Consider the following 21275-nt stretch of genomic DNA (forward strand, 5'->3'; position numbering starts at 1 on the left):
ACGTAGGTTATACTTCAGCTTACGGAACGTGGGTTAACTCACGCGGGGGGTATTTTGGTCAGTTTGTATGGGAGTGAGCGTTTTTGTTGGGAGAAGAGCAATTTTCCCATTTTTAAGCTTTCTTGGACACTCCATGCATCAGCCCATTTTTTTCAAACAAAAGCACTTATCTGTCATTGTTTCTCGGGCAAACCATCATTTTGGTCCCTAGATGTGCACCTCATGGTCATAGTAGTCACTAACTCACGCAAAAACACAATAACCCCTGGCTCAAAAATTTGTTAGCCATATTGGTCTGTGACGTTAACTTCAGAAAAATGTGAAAGGAATTTGCTTTCATTTTTGCCCGTGAGGCCACATATTCATATCACTTCTCTAAAAAACAAAAAATTGATAAATCATCTTTTTATCGAGTTAACTGTTGGAAACTAATGTCATGGACCAATATAGCTAATGGATTTATGAGTCAAGGATTAATTTGCGTTTTTGTGTGAGTCAAGGACTACTGTAAGTCTGACAATAAGGTTCACATTTAGGGTCCAAAATGGTGGTTTGCCCTTGTTTTGTAAGTGTTTCATTAATGTTCTTGCTTATTATGTCCTTGTCACTGAATAAGGTCACATTTGAACTTGATTGTAGCTTGTAGTGCATAATGTGACTAAACCAACAAATGATGTTTCTGAATATGGTCCCTTTATTTAGTAAAATGTCAACTTTACTTGACTCTAAACCTAACTTTTTAGTTCTGTTAATAACGACAGGACAATAAGTTTGCTCACTTGTTAGCAAAAATGGCACTATTTTTGCCCAGATATCGATTTTTGAACTATGCTACATCTTTGTACATTCTTGAAGCAATTTCTAACGATATGCCATGAACTTTATCCGGTAAAAATATGCAATATTGAAAATATTGGAGAAAAGAGAAGTCCTAGAAGCACAAGTTCACTTGTAATCTCAATATCTACAAACCTAATTTTTTTCTTTTCAAAAATATCAATTCCTATCTCTAGAATTGTTAACAAAGTTGTCCCGTAAAACATTTCAAATAATAGTTGCAAGAACATTTGATATGTTGAAAGTTATGTTTAAACCTGCAATTTTTCACTTCTCAATGTTTAGTATGTGTAAATTTTACCACTTGGACTCTTTCAAACAAAAGAATCATTTCTCCAACTTATCAATTAACTAATTGTTACTATGAAAAGGGTAATCCATATTAATAGTATAATTTGCACTTGATCATGTTATCTTGTGGAAGTGTGAAACATCGAATTTTTTTTTTCTCTAAGTTGTCACTTGGTTAATGGTGCAGGAGAGAAAAATGGACTAAGGGAAACTTGATTTAACTATAAACTTAACTTATTAATACCAATAAATTTAATATTTTTTTAAACTAACGAAATGACTTTTTGTTCAAATGAAAAAGGTGTAATATACACATGTACGTATTGGTAAAATTTAGTAGAACATCGTCTAAAAATCGTAGAAATAAAAAATCAAATATTTATTTAAAAAAGTTAACCTAAGGAGTTTGTTTTAAGAGTTTAATGATGGTGTGTTGTCAGTTTAAAACAACTTTGCGCACACAAACAATCAAAACAATTTGAATTACTAAAAAAATTTAAAATATTAATTGATGTGGCGATTCTAAATATTACGATTGGTTATGTTTGTGTGTAAAATAGTTTTGGACCGTCAACTCGTCACCATAGTTTAATAGAGAATGACCTAACATATATCCAACATATCGTAGATTTGTGCTTTCATTTCATTGGTTTTCTGTAAGTAAATATAATTTCTTTTGTATTTGTTCACTCATCTCAAAGGTTTTAACTTTTAACTGCCTTGAACTATGCCATCATTTCATCACAATAAATTTGTCTCGAAAAAATATTTAGTATTAGGGGACTAGCCCTTTGCCCCTCAAATAAATTCTAGAATAAAAACTAAATTTTTTTCTCTAATAATTTTTTTAGTGTCCAACTAAAATCTCTAGCAAAAGGAATACGAAATTAGTCTCTCGTATTTTTATATGGGAGACAAATTAGGTCTTCTATTAATTCAATTGAGGGATTGATTTGAAAGGACTAATTTGGTATTATTTTTGGTCAACAATTTGTTTAAAAGGTAAATTAATATATTAGATAAAAAGGAGCATAAAATTATAATGCTCAGTTTGGATACAACTTATGGAACATCATGCAGGACCAAACAATGTTATGCGACCAGACAATGATTCTTCCTCGTAGCTAGTCCAACCACCGCAAGCCAGTACATCGTTGCACTTAGCTTTAGATAATGTCACAAATGAAGTAGGTAATGCTTCTGCTTTGGTAGGACATGCTAGTAATGAGCATATTCTTTTTTATTTTTGAGCTAGTAGTTCAACATGTCAGCCCCCAACATACACCTTCAGTTGTTGAGGAGAACACTAAGTAGCACAACTCCCATTTCAATGGTCCAACTGAATTGGCAGTGCATGAGCATGAAACCATGGGAAGAATTGATACAGTGGGTAAGGTTCAACATTTTGCGCGCAACTTCCCTATTTTGGAGTTGTCTATCATCAATGTCTCACCTTCTCAGGTAGGAGCTGCCTTGGAAGCACAATTTCATGCAAAAATCCATGTTGCATCATCACAAGAGGAATTTGTTCCAGAAACTCAGTTAGCCAAAGCGCCACTAGTGGCAACTCCACACAGATGCCCTATGTTGTTGAAGGATCTTGAATTAGTTCAACAATTTTGGTTACCGTGAACGAGGATTCAAAGGCTCCTTTTACTCCTTATTTGACGAAGCATTAGAAGAAAAATTTAAAATTGTTAGGGACCGAATTGGTTCCCAAAAAATTGTGGGTAACTTTGAGTTTATATTTGTAGTTTTTAAATATAATTTTAACTTTTTTATGAGACTAAATATGATTTTTACTCGTTTTTTTAGGAATAAAAATGATTTTTTTAAGGATGGAAGAAAAATATTTGTTACTCTTAAATTTGTTAAATATACTTTTATATAAACATTTTTTTTAATAGAATGAGGGAAATTTAATTTTAGTTATGATAAAATTAAACACACTATATATTTTTTTTTTATTAAAAAGAACCCACATTTTTGTATCATGTTATTTGTATGAAATTTCCATCATCGTTTAGCACAGACTAATCTCCGTCAAAAAAATTGTATGGCATACAAAGTAAATTTTACCTTTCAATCAAATGTTTTCAATATGTAAAAGTCAATCGTTAAAGGGTCTAAATCTCTAATCATTAGACCAATTCATTAGTCAAATACACTTTATTCCTTCAAATAAAAAAGAATGAAGACTCAATTTAGTCCATTATAACACTTTATTCCTTCAAATAAAAAAGAATGAAGACTCAATTTAGTCCATTATAATTTTTTGACAGGCCAATTTGGTTAATATTTTCATACGAAGAACAAATTGCTCCTTAATTTATTATAACAAATAGACTAATTTATCCATAATATAAAAATGTGAAGGATTAACTTAAGTTATATTTTTATCAAAAACTAAATTGATCCCTTGGAAAATTACAAGGACCAAAACAAGTTTTCACTCAAAATACATTTTTGAATTAACATATCGCAACTATGGTCTAAATATTCTTATGGTAAATATTCGAAGTAAGTAATCAAATAATACCCCTCAAAAAATAAAAAGTAATCTAATTCCAATGAGATTTTGCTTAAATAAAAATTAATCCAATAAGACCCCACCGAATACGTGCTATAACCAATCAAAAACAAGAATCACTCCATTACTCCGTCACTTAACACTTTACTTCGTTTCTTCTTAAACCCCCTCTCTCTCAATTTCCTTTCTCTTCATTCTCATCAAATTGAATCAAAATGCATTCATTCGGTTACAGATTGAACGCTTTGTTCACCTTTGCAGTTACGATTCTTGGTTTCATCTGTGCTATCGCTTCTTTCACTGATACTCTCAATTCTCCTTCTCCTTCTGTTCAAGTTCAGGTACCTCTCTCCCTCTCTCTCTATCTCTATATCACTCGCTCTCAATTTTCTCTCGGCTCAATTTAGTTACGACAAAAAATTAGTCTCTGACATTTTTATACCGAGGACGAATTAGTGTCTGATTTATCATAAGAAATAGACTAATTTGTCCTTGATATAAAAATGTCTGAGAGAAAATTGTGAGGGACTAAATTGAGAATTCACCCGTTCTTAAATTTATATGGGTGTTTGTGTTTGGATGTAGGTGTTGAATGTTAACTGGTTTCAGAAACAGCCCAACGGCAATGACGAGGTAAATCAGTTATTCATCTTTCAATCTTTTTTGGTAGTAAACAATTATTTTGATATGGTCTGACACTGACACGACATTGGATCATGTGATTGCATCTAATTATATCATTTTTTGTTTCGGTTCAAATTATTGTCAGTGTCGTGTCATGTGTCGGTTTATTGACTGAATGTATTGAAATTATAAAAATATTGAGTGAACAGACATTTTGGTTTTTTGGTCATGAGATAAGTCGGTCATTTTCAATGTAGTCTTTGAATGTATGAAAACTACAAAATTATCCTAGAATGTGTCGTTACTAAATGATAAGCTAAAATTACAGAATTAGCTAGTTTGGTTATTGAATGTATTTTTTGTTAAGGCTTTGTTTGGATAAACGTCTTAATTTGCAGCTTGTAGCGAACGCGCTTATTATGATAAATACTTATGTATAAGTTATTTCTATAGCAAAAGATAAAATAAAGCCCTTAGTCATTTTAGTCCATGAAATTACATACAAAAGATACACTCAGGGATGTCTTATAATTATAATGCATTCTGGGACAGTATTGACACCGCCCCAAAATTATGATTTACTCTTACAATACCCCTAATGTTGTATGTTGTTAGTAGTTTTAGACACAAAATTGACTAACCGAAGACAAATTTGAGGACAGAAATTCGACCAACCAAAGACATATTTGAGGATCAAACTAACTAATAAAAGACATATTCAAGGATCAAATTGATTGACGAGAGATGCATTTATGTATGTTTAGGTAAATTTGATATATTAAGAGACTATTGTGACATGGTCTCACATATTTAAGGACCAAAATGATTGTATACTCGTTTTTTATTCTGGTTCTCTCTGTCTCTCTCTGTAAGGTGGTTATATGTGTATAAGCGTAATAAGTTCCATAATTATGAGAGTGATAGGTGGAAATTCAATTCATATTGTGATGTGCTAGAATTATATTGAAAAGGGAATTTAGTGAAGGGGAAAAAGAGAGGAAACAATAATGGTTAGGGTTTGTATTGCCCTTAAGATTGATTTCTGAAGGCTTGCTTAATTTCTGAAGGCCTACTTATTCTTAATTTCACTAAACCTTCCATTTAGACTTGTATGTACTATATGAGATGAAATTCTAAAGTCTGTTTGATCTTAATATATCTAGACAGGCTCCTTTATTTAACATATAAAATTTGTATATCAAATCTAAGATCCAAACTCCTTTTCTGGGTGTGACTTCTATACTATACCCCCGATTGACTTGCTTTTTAGTGTTAAATTGCAAATAGGGGGCCAACCTAAGTTATACTTGTTCCCTTGACCAAAATTCTGGTATACATGTACCAGATTTTGTGCACCTTAGTCGCTAATGAAGAAGACTTGATCCTCATTGTCCAAAGTGAACTATATTGCTGCGGTTGAGCTCAGGTTTCGCATACACACTGTATTAAGGATAACAAAACTGTCAGAAAAGTTTCATCTCAACAGCTTATCTAGTTTAACACTTCTGCTGTCTTAATATTTAGCACTTTTCTAGACTGACACTTGCACATCACGGGTTTCTTATTTGACTTGGTGATTACTTATGGCTTGGCTTTTGAAATTGTCAAAATAACTTAGAAATTGAAATTCAGGACTGGTATGGCAATAATTTGAGTGATTGGATCTCAGTTATACAGAGTGGGTATGTTTAGCTCTATAGTATCCTGGACTTGAAGTATATAACTAGCAGTTCAAACTGCCAATTGTGCTGTCAAACCTCCAAATGATTATGTCTGAATCTTGACAGCACGTCTGTAGTTAACAAAATTTCTGCATAAGTAGGCACAAAATGACTTGTAATATGAGCTGAAGTAATGTTTTGGTATCATAGCAAAGGACTATTTGGCTAGGAAGTAACTTGCATTTTAACCCATTGATTCACTCCTTTGTCGCTCGGTTTACCTATAGATATTCCCTTAACTATTTTACCGAAATTCGTAATGTTTCTTTGTCTGAAGCGAGAGCCTTTCTATTCATGCAGGTTTACTTGACACTTAATATATCAGCAGATTTACAAACCCTTTTCACGTGGAACACGAAACAGGTTCGTGACTTCAATTTGCATTTTTCACCTTTTTTTTTTTTCCTTTCTGAAAAGTATATAGTATATAAAAGCAATAAGTTAATTATCAGGTACGGATGGGAAGTATGAAAACTACATATCTTGTTGTATCATGAATTTAATATGCACTTTGGTTTCACGCATCTTAGTGTTTTGGGGCTGTCCACAGACTTAGTTTTGCTTCTTTTCTATGCTTGCAGGTTTTTGCATTTTTGGCTGCTGAATATGAAACTCCAAAGCATCCCCTGAATCAGGTTAGTTACTTAGTTTGCATCAGTTGAAATACACACATAAGGGTTACTTAGCTAGTTTGCATCTTCTGTTGAAATACAGAGGGCCCGTTTATTGTCCAGGTTTCTTATTTCTTTTCACTTCAACTAATAAACATCTGAGAATACAGATCCGATATTTCTCTCACAATTTTCAAAAGTAGATCTAGTATTTTCAGAAACTTTGAAGAACGCCAAAACACTGTTTTTATTGTTTCTGAAAATGCATTCTTCCTAGCTTGTCTTCCATATTTTTCCTATCATAATTGTTCACTTCATCTCCTTGGAAGCAATTTAAATTCAACACAAATTTTAGAAAATGAAAATCGAAAATAGTTTTTAAAAGTTTACAGACCCTTAAATATTAAACTTGTCAGCTCCTTCTTCTAGAGAGAGAATAGATAAAAGAAAGTCATGGTAATAGATTGGTTTGTGGATCTCAAATTTCCATTGTTGAGATGACAGCTTCAATGTTTGTTTACGTTATTCATGATTTCATGTCCCTCAGATAGATGTGTCTTCGCATATTATGCTCTATGCATCTGTCATGTATATGTTGTGTCATATTGCTTAAACTCTTGAGATGCAATTTTACAGATATCCCTCTGGGATGCCATCATTCCGACTAAAGAGCACGCAAAGTTTACGATTCACACATCAAATAAATACCGTTTCGTTGATCAGGTATTTAACTCTTCAAGAATATTGTGTCTAATCTGAATTGCTTTAAATTTCATTAAGCCTTAATCATGCCATTTTGTGTGTCCAGGGAAGCAATTTGCGCGGAAAAGAATTTAACTTGACTCTGCACTGGCATGTCATGCCGAAGACTGGCAAAATGTTTGCTGATAAATTAGTCTTGCCAGGTTACCGGTTGCCTGCACAATACAGATGATGCCTTTTTGTCATGTTAATGTATTTTGTTGTGTAACTTTAGCCTTTTCTATAACAAAGTATAGAAGGTTTCTTCAAAGAACTAGAATCAGAGGAAAGAAATTCTGGTATTGGATTGTGGAAATGAATAGCATTTAAATACTTGAATATTTGAAATTTTATTGTGGTGTGGTCTCTTAACTGTCTCAAGTTTATAGTTCATCTGGTAAACTCCTATTAGTTTTTGAAACTCCCTACTGTTTTTTAATATTATTTAACATATATATTCGAGAGAGAGAAAAAAACATACCCTTTCTGAGGTCTCTTTGTTCTCTACCTGGATCATCTGCACCAAGTAAATCTTACTTAATTGCAATCCCAAATTAAAAGTATTTTGGCACAAGGAAAAAAAAATTAAAAGAGAATAAATTTAGTCACGTTATTTTTCAATATTTAAAATCTTTTTAATTCTTTTTATTTGTGTTCAAATATTTTTCATTTAGGATTGTGACCAAGCAAAACTTCTCCATCTGCTACGACTGCACCTTGATGCTTCTTATATGTTTGGTTCCACTTCTAAAGTGACTAGAATTGATTCTAGATTGATTCAGAATTGATTCTACTTGAATCTAGGATTTGTAGCTTTTGATTCTAGAACTGATTTTTACACACAAATTTATAGTACAACTTGCATTTTATATGAACGTATCTAAACACAAACCATTTTTAATTAAAATCACATTTAACCAAAATCAATTATACAGAATCGATTCTTCACACCGCACAATCAAAATTTAGGGACCATTAGGTATAGTGATGAAGCACAGCTATAAAGAATCAACCTCTCTTCCCTTGGTTCTCCCTTGTTTAGTACAGTACAGTCTCCACCATCACGTCTGAGCACATTAATATAGGCATGTTGAAGAACTTTATACAGTGTAGAAATTCTTAAAAAAATAATGAATCAGAACCAAACAAATAAGTTAACTTGTCTCCAGAAAGGTTGATTGTGGGCATAAAAATAGGTTGATTGTGACATTTTGTATGTTTTCTTTCAATAATAATTCTAGATTTATTTTATATACCAGAATAATAAACTAAACAAACTTTTACAAATCTAAATACTTTTTAATTTGATTCCATTGAATTATGATTGAACAAATCTAATCCATCTAATGAATCTTCAATATTCTAATACTTCATTTTCTAGCCTAGCATAAATTCTCAATTGTCTAAAAAAAAAAAAATATCATTTGCCGTCATCACAATCCCATTTTTTCCATACACACTCAACCCTCTTTGCAACCACCTTACAAAAGGCAAGACAAATTCCAAATTACACTGGATAGAAATCTTTATGCTATTCATAGACTCACACACATAAACTCAATTCATGAACACCTATGTGAATTTAGTTTATCTATGTGTGTGTGTGTGTGTTTTTTTTTTTTTTAAGGAATGTTTGTCTATGTGTTAAAATTATTGTTTGAGACTTGAGTAAGTTAGTTAAATTTTGGTACGGTTTTCAAACGTAGAACAAAGAAGATAGAAACCAGTAAAAATGATAAAAATGATTTCTACCGATTCAGTAAGTATTAATGCAAGGCTTTATACTTTAATCTTTTATCAATTTTTGGCACTCAATGAATGTTCGTAAGAAAGATCTGAAAACTTAGTGCAAGAGATGAAAACAGAATTTTTTAAGGTTTATTATATAAGTCTCTCAAAAAAAAAAAATTATTACTCCATATAAGTAGTAAATAAGAATATTCTCAGTATTATGAATAATTTCTTAAATAGTGAAAATTCTGGGCAAGTTAGCTTTCAAATGTTTTATACGATGTTTTAGCATCCGACACAAACAGAATGTTGAGATTAATGTTTAAACATCGAGATAGCAGAAAACGTAAATTCATATGTAGAGGCATACATGAATGTCACAATCAACCTATTTTTATGCCCACAGTCAACCTTTTTGGAGACAAGTTAACTTATTTGTTTGGTTCTTATTCATTTGTTTGGTTCTGATTCACTGTACTAAACAAGGGAGAACCAAGCAAGAGAGGAGAGGTGGATTCTTTATAGTTGTGCTCCATCACTATACCTAATAATATGTTGGTGGTTATATTATAAACCTTGAGGAAGAACTATATTCTAGCCTTTCCATTGGGGCAGTTCAGGTTCAATCAACACATGTTGAAGCGATGAATGAAAAATAAAGTGAAGACCAACAAAGCAATGAACTTCCTGATATGCGCATTTTTGGTCTTTGGAGTGATGATGTGGCGGACTTGGATTATATTCAAGATCCCCGTCTTGATATGGTTTGAGTTCTACCAATGTCATGGTTCCAAAAAAAAATGTTTTAGATCCTAAAATCGCTCATGACTTGGAGATTTTGCAACCATATTTAAAAGACAATGATGCTTGTGCAAGTGAGCCTCGGGTTTATACTGATGAAGAAGAAAGAGAGACAGCTATCAACTACTTAAAGAACCGTTTTGCTGCCGGAGAAGAGCCTTTTATTGAGGATTCTAAGACTAAGAAAATGATTGTGCAGAAAGATTTTCAAGTTTATAACACTCGTTCTAAGGGTAGGCCTCCGAATTGATTAGAGTTCTATTTGTGGGCTTCGTTTCGTTCCTTGCTTTCTCTTGGATCTTTGTTGCTTTTTGTTTCTATCTTTCTTTGTTTTTCTTGTTTTCCTTCTTTCTTGTTTGAGAAGGTTCTGGTCTATGTCCCCTTCTCCTTTTGTTCTTGTTTCTTTTTATCTATATATTTTTAAGGTGTTGCGTTTGGTTCACCATATGCACATTTTTTTGCTTAAAAAAAATAATTTACTCATAAAACGTAAACTCAATTAATAATGTTATATGTTTAGCCATAGGTGAATTTAATTGGTAATGGCATTGGCATTGGCATGTGTAGAGACCATACATGAACTCAATTTGCTTAAAAATAAATAGGCATACAAGAATTCGAGTAAACTCTAAAAAAAAAAAAAAAAAAAAAACTAAGTAATAATTATATATTTGAATTTAAATATTAACTTAGTTCTTGTACACTGGATAGAAATCTTTATGCTATTCATAGACTCACACACATAAACTCAATTCATGAACACCTACGTGAATTTAGTTTGTCTATGTGTTAAAATTATTGTTTGAGACTTGAGTTAATTAAATTTTGGTACGGTTTTTAAACGTAGAAAAACAAAGATAGAAACCAGTAAAAATGATAAAAATGATTTCTACCGATTCAGTGAAGTATCAATGCAAGGCTTTATACTTTAATCTTTTTAATCTTTCATCAATTTTTGGTCACTTTCAATGAATGTTCGTAAGAAAGAGCTGAAAACTTAGTGCAAGAGATGAAAAGAAATTTTTTTAAGGTTTATTATATAAATAAGAATATTTTCGGTATTATGAATAACTTCTTAAATAGATTTGAGTGTAAGCTTAGCTCAGTTGACATGTAATGAGAAAACTAAGAACAAGGTGAAAATGAGAGAAAGTAAGAGAAAATGTGAGAGAAAATTAACATTTCATTGAATGAATGAGTTTTACAAGGTCACAACTATTTATACTTGTATACTTGCTGGTCTAAGCTAGCTTATCATGAATTACATAGAGAATATAGCTACTACACTTGCAAGTAACTAACAGAACTGTTATAACTGTTTCTACAGCTTAGGGTTCTGATATCTTGTGTAACTAGTAAGTCTGGTGTAGTGTGTTCCTCTTCCTTATCCTTCAACATCGTTGACTCTAGGCTTTCCTTACTATGTTTCAATAGCCTCCCACAAGCTGGAGGGAAATAAATGTTTATCAAGCCCATCTTGGATACAAAAGAACTAAACTTTGGAGGTGGTAATGGTTTCGTTAGAAAGTCTGCTAGTTGCTCATCAGTAGAAATGGGGAGTAACCTCAATATTCCTTTCTGCACCTTTTCCCTAACCAAATGACAATCAATTTCAAAATGTTTAGTCCTCTTATGAAACACTGGATTAGAGGCTATGTGTATAGCACTTTGACTATCACAATATAATGTTGGTTCTCTGACACATTTAGTTTGCAAATCCTTCAAAAGATATAAGAGTCACTGAAGTTCACAAGTTGCAGTGGAGAGTGCCCTATACTCAGCTTTTGATGAGGATCTAGATACAGTCTGTTGTTTCTTAGCACGCCAAGATATTAAGGATGAGCCTAGAAAGAAGCAAAAACCAATAGTTGATCTCCTTGAATCAATGCATCCTGCCCAGTCTGCATCTACATAGCCATGAACTTGTAACTCTGATTATCTAGGGAAGAACAATCCAAGGCCAAAGTTTTGTTTCAAGTATCTGATGACTCTACATGCTGCTTTGTAGTGTAATATGGTGGGAGCATGCAGAAACTGACTGAGCTGTTGAGTTGCTAGTGTGATATCTGGTCTTGTGGTGTTGAGATATAGAAGTCTTCCTATGAGCCTCCTGTAACAAGACACATCAGCAAAAGGTTTGCTATTGTCTTGATACAACTTTGTGGAAGTGTCTAGAGGAGTAGTAGCAGGTTTAGAGCCAAATAAACCTGAAGATTCCAAGAAATCTAAGCAATACTTTCTTTGTGATATGTAAATCCCCTCCTTGGAATGAGCCACTTCCAAACCTAAGAAATACTTCAAAACACCTAAATCTGTAATCTTAAATTGTGTATCTAAGATGGATTTAATTATAGCAAACTCATTAAGGGAAGATCCTGCTAAGATTATGTCATCGGCATACACTAAGAGAGCAGTAAAATCATTGCCTTGTTGATGAGTAAAAAGAGAATAATCTGAACCTGATTGTGTATAACCTTCTGCTAGTAATAGAGAAGTGAGCTTCTCATACCACTTTCTACTAGCTTGTTTAAGACCATATAAGCTCTTTTGTAATTTACATACTGTGTTAGGAGCACTGGAAACACCTTCAGGGATATGCTTATAAACATTCTCTTGTAAATCTCCATGCAAAAAGGCATTATTCACATCTAATTGATGTAGATGCCAATTTTGAAAAGAAGCAATAGCAGTAACATTCTCACTGTGGTAAGCTTAGGTACGTGAGAGAAAGTGTCAAAAAATCAATACCCTCAACTTGATTATAGCCTTTAGCAACCAGTCTTGCTTTGTACCTTTCAATGCTACCATCAGCCTTATGCTTAATTTTATAGACCATTTGCTTCCAATTGGCTTGATATTAGATGGAAGATCAATAATTGTCCATGTTCCATTCTTAGCTAATGCATCTAATTCAGAATCCATGGCTTTTAACCAATGCTCAGACTGACAAGCTTCTTTGTAGGTTTTTAGCTCAGTACAATTTGTGACAGACATAGAAAAAGATTTGTGTGCAAATGAATGATATGATGAAATAGGGTAAGGAGTACCTGAAGAAATTGATGTTGATGTAGAGGAGGAAGAATTACACACATAATCTTTCAGATGAGATGGGGAATGTTTTGATCTGATGGATCTAGTAGTAACTGAAGGTTCATTGGTACAAAGGATATCAGTGGATGGAATTAATGGAGGTGAAGGGAGTGAGGTGTGTGGATCAGTGATATCTGAATAAAGAGAAAAATCATGATTTTGTGAATTATTTGAGTAGTATTGTCAAGTAGCAGGGGATGAAATAGGTTGATAGGGGAAAATATTTCATGTGATATTTCTAGAGACAAAATTTTCCTTATTGTTAATGCCTAGCAAAACTACTCCTTTGATGCCAGGTTTATATCCCAAAAAAAACACATTTTCTTGCTCTGGAAGCAAGCTTAGTTCTATGTGCTTGTAAAGTAAAAGAAAAAACAAGAGATCCAAAAACTTTTAATGCATGTAAATCAGGTAATTGTTTAGGTAAAAGGAAGTAAGGAGTATTATTATCAATGACAGGGCTAGTACTATTCATAATGAAAACATCATGAATAGCAGCATAAGACCAATATTGTTTTGGAAGATTAGATTGGAAAAGTAAAGCTCTAACAATGTTCAGTATATGTTGGTGTTTTCTTTCAACCCTGGCATTTTGTTGAGGAGTTTCAACATATCTAGTTTGATGTAGAATACCTTTTGAATTATTAAAATTAGACATAGAGAATTCAGGCCCATTATCACTTCTGATAGTTTTAACTTTGCATGAAAACTGATTTTCTACTAAGGTAATAAAATTGATAACATGTTGTCTGGCTTCAGCCCTAGTTTTCATAAGAATTAACCAAGTGAATCTGCAAAAATAATTAACAACAGTTAAGAAATAAGAATGACCATGAATGGATTTAACAGAAATTGGGCCCCAAATGTCAACATGTATGAGCTCAAAAGGCTTATTTGCCTTATTACAACTAGGAACAAAGGGAAGTTTCCTATGTTTTGCATAATGGCATACATCACAAGTAGCTTTGCTATCTATATTGACAAAAGGAAATTGAGAATGTAAAGTATTCATTCTAGAAAAAGAAAGGTGGCCTAGTCTAAAATGCCAAAGTACATTGTCTGGTAAAGGAGGGAATGAAGAGTTGGTTGTGCTTGAAGTGCAAGCAACCTTATCTGAAAGAGTTAAGTAGTATAGTTCTTCTCTTCTTTCACCAAAACCAATCATCTTCTGAGTGTTCCTTGCCTGAATAAGACACTGAGAACCATTAAAATTGACTATGCAGTTTAAAGCATGACATAATTTTGAGACTGATAAGAGATTAAAATGGAAGTCAGTGACATACAAAACATGAGAAATAGAAAAATTTGGTGCAAAATTAATGGTTCCGGCATGCTTAGCTATTGCAAAGTGGCCAGTAGGCAATTTTATATGAATAGCAGTGATTTCATTGTAAGAATGAAACCACTTTAGATTTCCACAAATGTGATCACTAGCTCCTGAATCAATGATCCAGGAGTTTAGAGTAAAACTATTGTAAGTTATGGAAGAAATGAAACTTGTATTGTGCTTACCATTTTATGTATGACCATTTGGTAGTGAAAAATCTTGATTAGAAGAAGCTTGTGCAGGTGTTGAATCTTGTTTAAAAGATGAATTCTGCAGTAAATTCATTAGATGTTCATATTACTCAGTAGTGATAGATCGTGTAGCAGCCAGTGGCGGAGCCAGGAAATTTATGGAGCCCGGGCAAAAAATTTGTTGCAAATTCACATGTGAAATAATATAAATACAATCATAAATCGAAATAAAAGAGGTTCCTCATTTTCTCAACAAAAGTACAATTTAAAATAGCATGTATCCTGAACATGTAATTCGAGATTTTTATTATTTATAACCCAGTAATATACGCGAAGTCCAGAAAAGGAACCAAGGGATTGAATTTTTTTCATTATTTCTTAGAGGCGAGTTAAGAACGTTAAAATATGGCTTTACACTGAAAAAATTATAAATTTTCGACAAACGACAAATTAATTATGAATTTTTAAAGTGTCAAAAACTAAAAAAAAAACGGAAATCTCGACCTATAAATCGAATTTTGAGCTCATTATTTGTAGAGACATCTATAAAAATACATAAAAAGGATATATGTTTTGTATTTTACAGAGTCATTTTTCAGACATAATGTATATTACAGGGTCAATTTGAACAATTAACCCGTTAAAATAAGAGAGATGAATCCGTCAATAGTGTGCTAAATAAAATTAGGAGGTAAATGTCTTTTCCGAGCCTATTTGCGTGTGAGAATTTTCCGATTTTGCCCAAATTTTTCTTTTTGTAAGTGTGTTAATGGGCTTTTGGATTGGGTCTAATGTGCAAAAATTATCGATCGAGCCCGGGCGACCGCCCGGGGTCGCCGGGCGGTGAAACCGCCCCTGGTAGCAGCACTTCCTGATTCATGCTGGGAAGATGAATCCCCATTATCATTATCAATAGAAGCATGAGTAGCTTGTGAACCATTGTAATTTCTCTGAAGATGAGGAGGGTAACCATGCTTCTTGTAGCATGTTTCTACTGTGTGATTGTTTCTACCACAACAAGTGCAAACTCTAGGTTTATTGTAATTGGAATTTGAACCTTGATTCATACCCTTATTCATGCTACCTGAATATCCATTCTTGAATTTACTAGTATTCACAGCATTAATAGAAGACAAAGGATCTTCAACAATAGGTGCAAAATTACCATGTCTTTCATGCTGTAACACAATAGAAAATATTATATTCATAGGAGGAAGAGGATCCATAAGAAGGATCTGTGACTTAACCATGTTGAAATTGTCATTTAATCCAATGAGAAAACGCATAGCATATAGGAGTACATGATTCTTTCGAGCATTACACGTAGATTCACAAGAACACTGAATGCTACAACTACAGCTAGGCATGGGGAGATAAATTTCCAATTCTTCCCATAACACTTTCAATTCAGAGTAAAAAGTAATTACTAATTTTGAATCTTGTTTCAAAGCATAGATTTCTTGCATCAATTATGAAATTCTTACCAAGTCACCTTGAGCAAATTGTACCTTCAGATCATTCCAAACATCCATAGCATTATCCATGAACACAATGGACTGACAGATTGAAGGATCTACTGAATTCAAGATCCATGAATGTATTAACATGTTGCGGCGGTTCCATGCGCGAAAAGAAGGATCAAACACATCAGTAACTGGAGGGATCGTTCCATCAACAAGGCTCGTGATACCATAATGAGAAAACTACGAACAAGGTGAAAATGAGAGAAAGTAAGAGAAAATTAGCATTTCATTGAATGAATGAGTTGTTTCAAGGTCACATCTATTTATACTTGTATACTTGCTGGTCTAAGCTAGCTAATCATGTATTACATACAGAATATAGCTAATACACTTGCAAGTAACTAACATAACTGTTATAACTGTTTCTACAGCTTAGGATTATGATATCTTGTGTAACAAGTTTGGTGTAGTGTGTTCCTCTTCCTTATCCTTCAACATCTTTGACTCTAGGCTTTCCATACTATGCTTCAATAACATGGACAATGCATAATATATGCAAGGTTTGGGGTTCAAACCCCGACCACCACAAACAAACAAAAAAAAATATTTTTAGGGCAGAAAAAAAATTTAATAATGTTTTTTTTTTAGATGGATGAAGGCTTGTTGAGAAAAAAAATTAATAATCTAAACACATTATAATACTCCACCCGTCTCAAAATAATTGTCTCTTTAGCATTTTTTTTCTTGCCTCAAAATGATTGTCACTTTATAATAGCAATACAACATTTTTTTTCCACTATTATACTCTTATCTATTAAATTTAATTCAACTTAATTACCCCACTAACTATAATTAATAAGGGTGTTTCAATAAATTGTACTAATTTTATCATTAAAATCAACAAAATTAATCATTTACTTAAAAAATGATACACAAACCTTAAACACCTATTACCTTGAGAGGGAGGGAGTACAACTTTTATGTTAAGCAAATGTAAAATTTCACATAATGCTTCTTCAAATAGCATATTCCTTATGAAATTTTGAGACCCGTCCATATATACTATCTTTCATGCGTTTCTTTAAATTTTACATGAAAATCCACTTAATTAGAGTATTTTACTTTTAAATAGATCTACATAATATATTCACAAACTTGAATTAATATTTTGACTTTGTTATAAGATTAATCTCAACCAAGGTGATCAGACAATATAGAAATCTCCGCCTCTCTCCCAAATGTTTTTTGCGTACTATATAAGTCACATCTATTAAATTATAGATAAAAAATTATAGATAAAAAAAATCTATTAAATTATTGATAAAAAAATGTATAACTGGTTTTAATATATATGTCCCTCGCATTTAATATATATTTTTAATTAAATTGAAGATTTATTTATGAAAAAGGAAAATAAAAGTCTCAGAGACATGAATATAATGCATTAGAATAGAAAATGAAAAATAACAAGAAAATTAAAAAAAAAAAAAAAACATCTCACATTAGTATGTGTTGTTTAAAGTAAAATTTATCATGTGAGGGACTTATAACAAAGCTCGGTGGCTTTAAAAGGAATGATAATTTGCAAACCTTTTGAAGTGGGCATTTGCTCTCAAACTAGGGTCCATAGTAAATTAAGAGGTAGAAATTTTCAATTTGAGTATGATTTAAGACATTTAAAAAGGATGTTAGTTGTGGAGAAAAAAGTGATCTCATCGTCACTACCTCGGTTAAAATGTTGTCTCGATCAAAGTCATTATCAAGTAGCACTTAGAAACTAATTCCTATATAAACTCAATTGCTACTACACGCCGTAGATTTGGGGTAATCAAGCAAAGGAAAAAAAATAGAGGGTCAACAAGGTAATAGATCCTTATATGTGGATTATATTTCTTCTTATTTTTTGTATGCTACCGCGTTAGGTTTATGTCTCCGACTTTTATTTTTCTTTTTTCATAAATGAGACAAACTCCTCGAGCTGCCTGAATTTGCAACTGACTTCTTGCGTTTTTTATAATCAACGGTCGACATCTGTTGCACACGAAGCAGATTGAAGAACAAAGGAAGAGTAATAGCCAGAAACACATCTCTTGTTGTGTTTTTTGCGTTTCTCGTTGACCTTTTTAATGTTGACTTTAGTGTTGGTAGGGCCGACCCTATACGATTTGGTTGACTTGTATGAAGTTGACTTTAAATGATTTAGTTAGTGTCGGTTGAGCTGACTCTTCATCATTTGGTTGACATTTTGGATGTTGGATTTATTAGCTTGTCTGAGTGTAGAGTCAGGCTTAAACTCGGCTAATCGACATAATATTAGCTTGGGATGTCAAGAAGCCAACACTACAAGTTAGCTTTAGATTTTTTGGCCTTTGCCCCAACTCCAATGCTAACCCGACACTATATTAGTGTTAGCGTCCGTTTTAACCATGTTAGCGTGGGTTTCAGGCCGACACTTGAATGCAGTTTTCTTGTAGTGGTTCTTTTTATGAGTGGGGATAGTTGATCTCCATTAACGTTTTATGCGAAGATTTCAACAAACATGTTGAAGAATTGAGAACAAGATGCAATAAAATCATTGAATGAGTGATGCATGTGGTCACATTATTTATTCAGTGAATCTAAAAAGTAGTTATTTGTTTATAATAGTGGTTGGAGGAAGTAGTTACAATGTCCTACAATGGCTTGTAGCGCAATCAACTACAAACAACTATGCAAAATCACTTAATTATTCTCACAATTAATAGTTACAATGATGGAAATAGTGCGAGTACGGGTGAAGTTCTTTCGTTTGATTATGCTTTTAAAAGGGGTAATAGTCATTTTCGTCTTTGAATGTGCAATGAGTAATCACAATAGTTCCTCGATATATCAAAATTTTAAAATAATCATTGATTATGCGTTTCGTTAGTCAAAATAGTCTTTGATGCTAAAATAGTCCATCAATGTTGACATCTTATTATACAAGGATTGATGTGACAGTGGCGACTGATTTGAGAACAAGTAAATATATTGAAGAAATAATATGACAATATTAACGAAACATTTTGATGTAATGAAATATTTTGACTAACATATTACACAATCAATAATTATTTTAAAATTTTGATACGTTAAAGAACTCTTATAATTATTTATTACACATTCAATGAACAAAATGACTATTAGTACTTTTTTTAAGATTGATCTCATGGTAAAGTTACCCTGACTTTAGTGCCACAAAGTCAGGCAACCTGGATCCAAGTTTATTCTTTATGTTTTGGTACAAGATGCAAGTTTATTCTGCTGCCTGAATAATAATTATCTGAACACATTACAATGACAACTTTTTTTGTGAAGTCTCCTAAAAAGAATATCTTTTTCAGTGATGCCAATGTAAAGTTCCACCACATCGAATATGGATTGGACTTGTGTGACATTATGTCACGGTGACATTAAATCTGGGCCACACAAAGGTGGTGTGTTGTGTGGCCCAGATGTGTTGTATGTGTTGTGTGGCCCAGATGTTGTGTGGCAATGTGTGTTGTGTGGCTCAGATTTAATGTCACCGTGACATAATGTCACACAAGTGCTGTCCCATCGAATATGATGATGATAGAAATAAAATTTGTGACAGGTTTATAAAAATTTCAAGAACAGCCCGTATCTTTCATGTGTTTCAAATTTTTTTTTTGAGAGAATTCATGTGTTTCAATTTGTTTTTTTTTTTTGTTTCAATTTGTTTTTTTTTAAAATATAAGTGTTTCTACATTTGAGACGGGTTTGTGTATAAGTTTAAGATGAGTATTTATATCCTCATTATTTATCTCTTACCTGTATTTTGAAATCGAACACCTACGAATATCAGTTTTATTGTCATGCATGTCCACATGCCTGAATATTTTGAATTTGTTATAAGATTATTCTCAACTAACGTGATTAGACAAAATAGAAATCTCCGCCCCCTCTCCCAAATTTGATAATAAGTGTTACACTCTTTAAAAAGATAATAAGTGTTACACAGATATTGAACCTATATAAGTCACATCTTTTTTTTTTTTGTGATATAAGTCACATCTTTGTTTTAGTACAGCTATATAAGTCACATCTATGAACCCTAAAAAAAAAGAGAAATGATATTTTGACAACCACTTTTTGACAACTTTTGGACAACTTTCTCTCTCATACTCACATGATGTTGTTATCCTCTCTCTTCCTTTTTCTCTCTCCATTGTTTTTGACCAATAAGAAGTGAGAAAATCAAGGTTGTCAACAAAGTTGTCATTAAATGGATGTCAAAATATCATTACTCAAAAAAAAAAAGTAACATAACGTGTGGGTCATATATTCATAAATCAAACATTATTTATACATATTCACTTTAATTTTGGTGCAATCAATATTGTCTCACATTTTAAAAATTGATTCTCACATGAAATAGTGAAATTAGCAATAATTTTATCAATAACTATCAAAATGAGTGTTAAAAATAGAATGTCATAAACATTTAGTAATTTAATAGTTTGAGAACCGCCTATTAACAACGTTAACATTTTGTATACTACTCCCTCCGGTCACATTTATAAGCAAAAAAGCACTTTTTAGGTTCATTGAATATATGATGTATTTGGTCTATATATTGACCAAATACATTATGTATTCAATGAACCTAAAAAGTGTTATTTTGCTTATAAATGTGACCGGAGGGAGTATCATATATTCATAAATCATTATGTAACTTTTCTCTTTAAAAAGAAAAATATCAATCCCTTCAATACCAAATTTTCAAATCTAAATTTACTAATGAAAAACAAAACAAATTCTAATTTAATAGCTCAACTTTCTCCATCATTTTGCAAGGATAGGTCAACTTGCGCCCATAAAAATTAATAAATCATTATGTATAATTTCCAAGAATTAGTTTCTACAATTGACTTCTAAACTTGTGCCTTAGAGCATTTACAATGGTGAAGTCTTCACCATTTAAGACCTGGTACCTAATAGGTACTCCCATTGTGGAAAAAAAAATTGGAGGTCTTAAAAGATCCAAGGTCTAACTTAAGACCTCCATTCTTAAATGAGCCCACATCACTTTTTATTAAAATAATAATTTTCAAGGCTATTAAATAATATTTGTGAGACCCTATTAGACCCTTTGTTAGAGGATCACCATTGGAGTGGTTGAGATCCTATTAAGTACTATTATTAAAAAATTATTAAAAAGTGATGTGTCCATGTGGGACCCATTTAAAACCTCAAAATTGAGGGTCTCCATTGTGGATGCTCTTAAGGGCACAAGTTAACATTTCCCTTAAAGGGTCATGTCTCATACTATATTCTT

General features: G+C 32.4%; 2 protein-coding genes across 2 annotated transcripts; one reads left to right on the forward strand and one right to left on the reverse strand.

The window, feature by feature from the left end:
- Positions 1 to 3786: 3786 nt before the first annotated feature.
- Positions 3787 to 7708, forward strand: LOC146936493 (signal peptidase complex subunit 3B-like). Its single transcript, XM_085751294.1, has 6 exons — positions 3787 to 3999; positions 4244 to 4291; positions 6304 to 6366; positions 6585 to 6638; positions 7251 to 7337; positions 7423 to 7708. The coding sequence occupies exons 1-6, from the start codon at positions 3874 to 3876 to the stop codon at positions 7546 to 7548; spliced, it is 504 nt and encodes a 167-aa protein (XP_085607420.1). The 5' UTR covers positions 3787 to 3873; the 3' UTR covers positions 7549 to 7708.
- A 3916-nt stretch (positions 7709 to 11624) lies between these two features.
- On the reverse strand, positions 11625 to 15745 carry LOC146936494 (uncharacterized). The gene is made up of 8 exons (XM_085749224.1): positions 15346 to 15745; positions 14266 to 14414; positions 14032 to 14160; positions 13876 to 13949; positions 13611 to 13768; positions 12680 to 13111; positions 11927 to 12598; positions 11625 to 11731 (listed from the first exon to the last, which is right to left on the reverse strand). Exons 1-8 carry the CDS (start codon positions 15743 to 15745, stop codon positions 11625 to 11627), a joined length of 2121 nt encoding a protein of 706 aa, XP_085605350.1.
- Positions 15746 to 21275: the final 5530 nt, after the last annotated feature.

The sequence above is a fragment of the Medicago sativa genome, chromosome 3 (genome assembly GCF_051527215.1).
Source record: "Medicago sativa cultivar Bolivia chromosome 3, Bolivia_mono, whole genome shotgun sequence".
NCBI classification, from domain to species: Eukaryota; Viridiplantae; Streptophyta; class Magnoliopsida; order Fabales; family Fabaceae; genus Medicago; species Medicago sativa.

Bases quoted from the DNA above. Each gene is read 5' to 3' on its own strand.
- LOC146936493 (XM_085751294.1), top strand. From the start codon at position 3,874: ATGCATTCATTCGGTTACAGATTGAACGCTTTGTTCACCTTTGCAGTT. The intron at 4,000-4,243 runs GTACCTCTCTCC...GTTTGGATGTAG, and splicing joins CTCCTTCTGTTCAAGTTCAG to GTGTTGAATGTTAACTGGTT. The intron at 7,338-7,422 runs GTATTTAACTCT...TTGTGTGTCCAG, and splicing joins AATACCGTTTCGTTGATCAG to GGAAGCAATTTGCGCGGAAA.
- LOC146936494 (XM_085749224.1), bottom strand. From the start codon at position 15,745: ATGGTTAAGTCACAGATCCTTCTTATGGATCCTCTTCCTCCTATGAAT. The intron at 14,161-14,265 runs GTTTTGTATGTC...TGTCTTATTCAG, and splicing joins CAAATTTTTCTATTTCTCAT to GCAAGGAACACTCAGAAGAT. The intron at 12,599-12,679 runs GTACAAAGCAAG...CACGTACCTAAG, and splicing joins GCTGATGGTAGCATTGAAAG to CTTACCACAGTGAGAATGTT.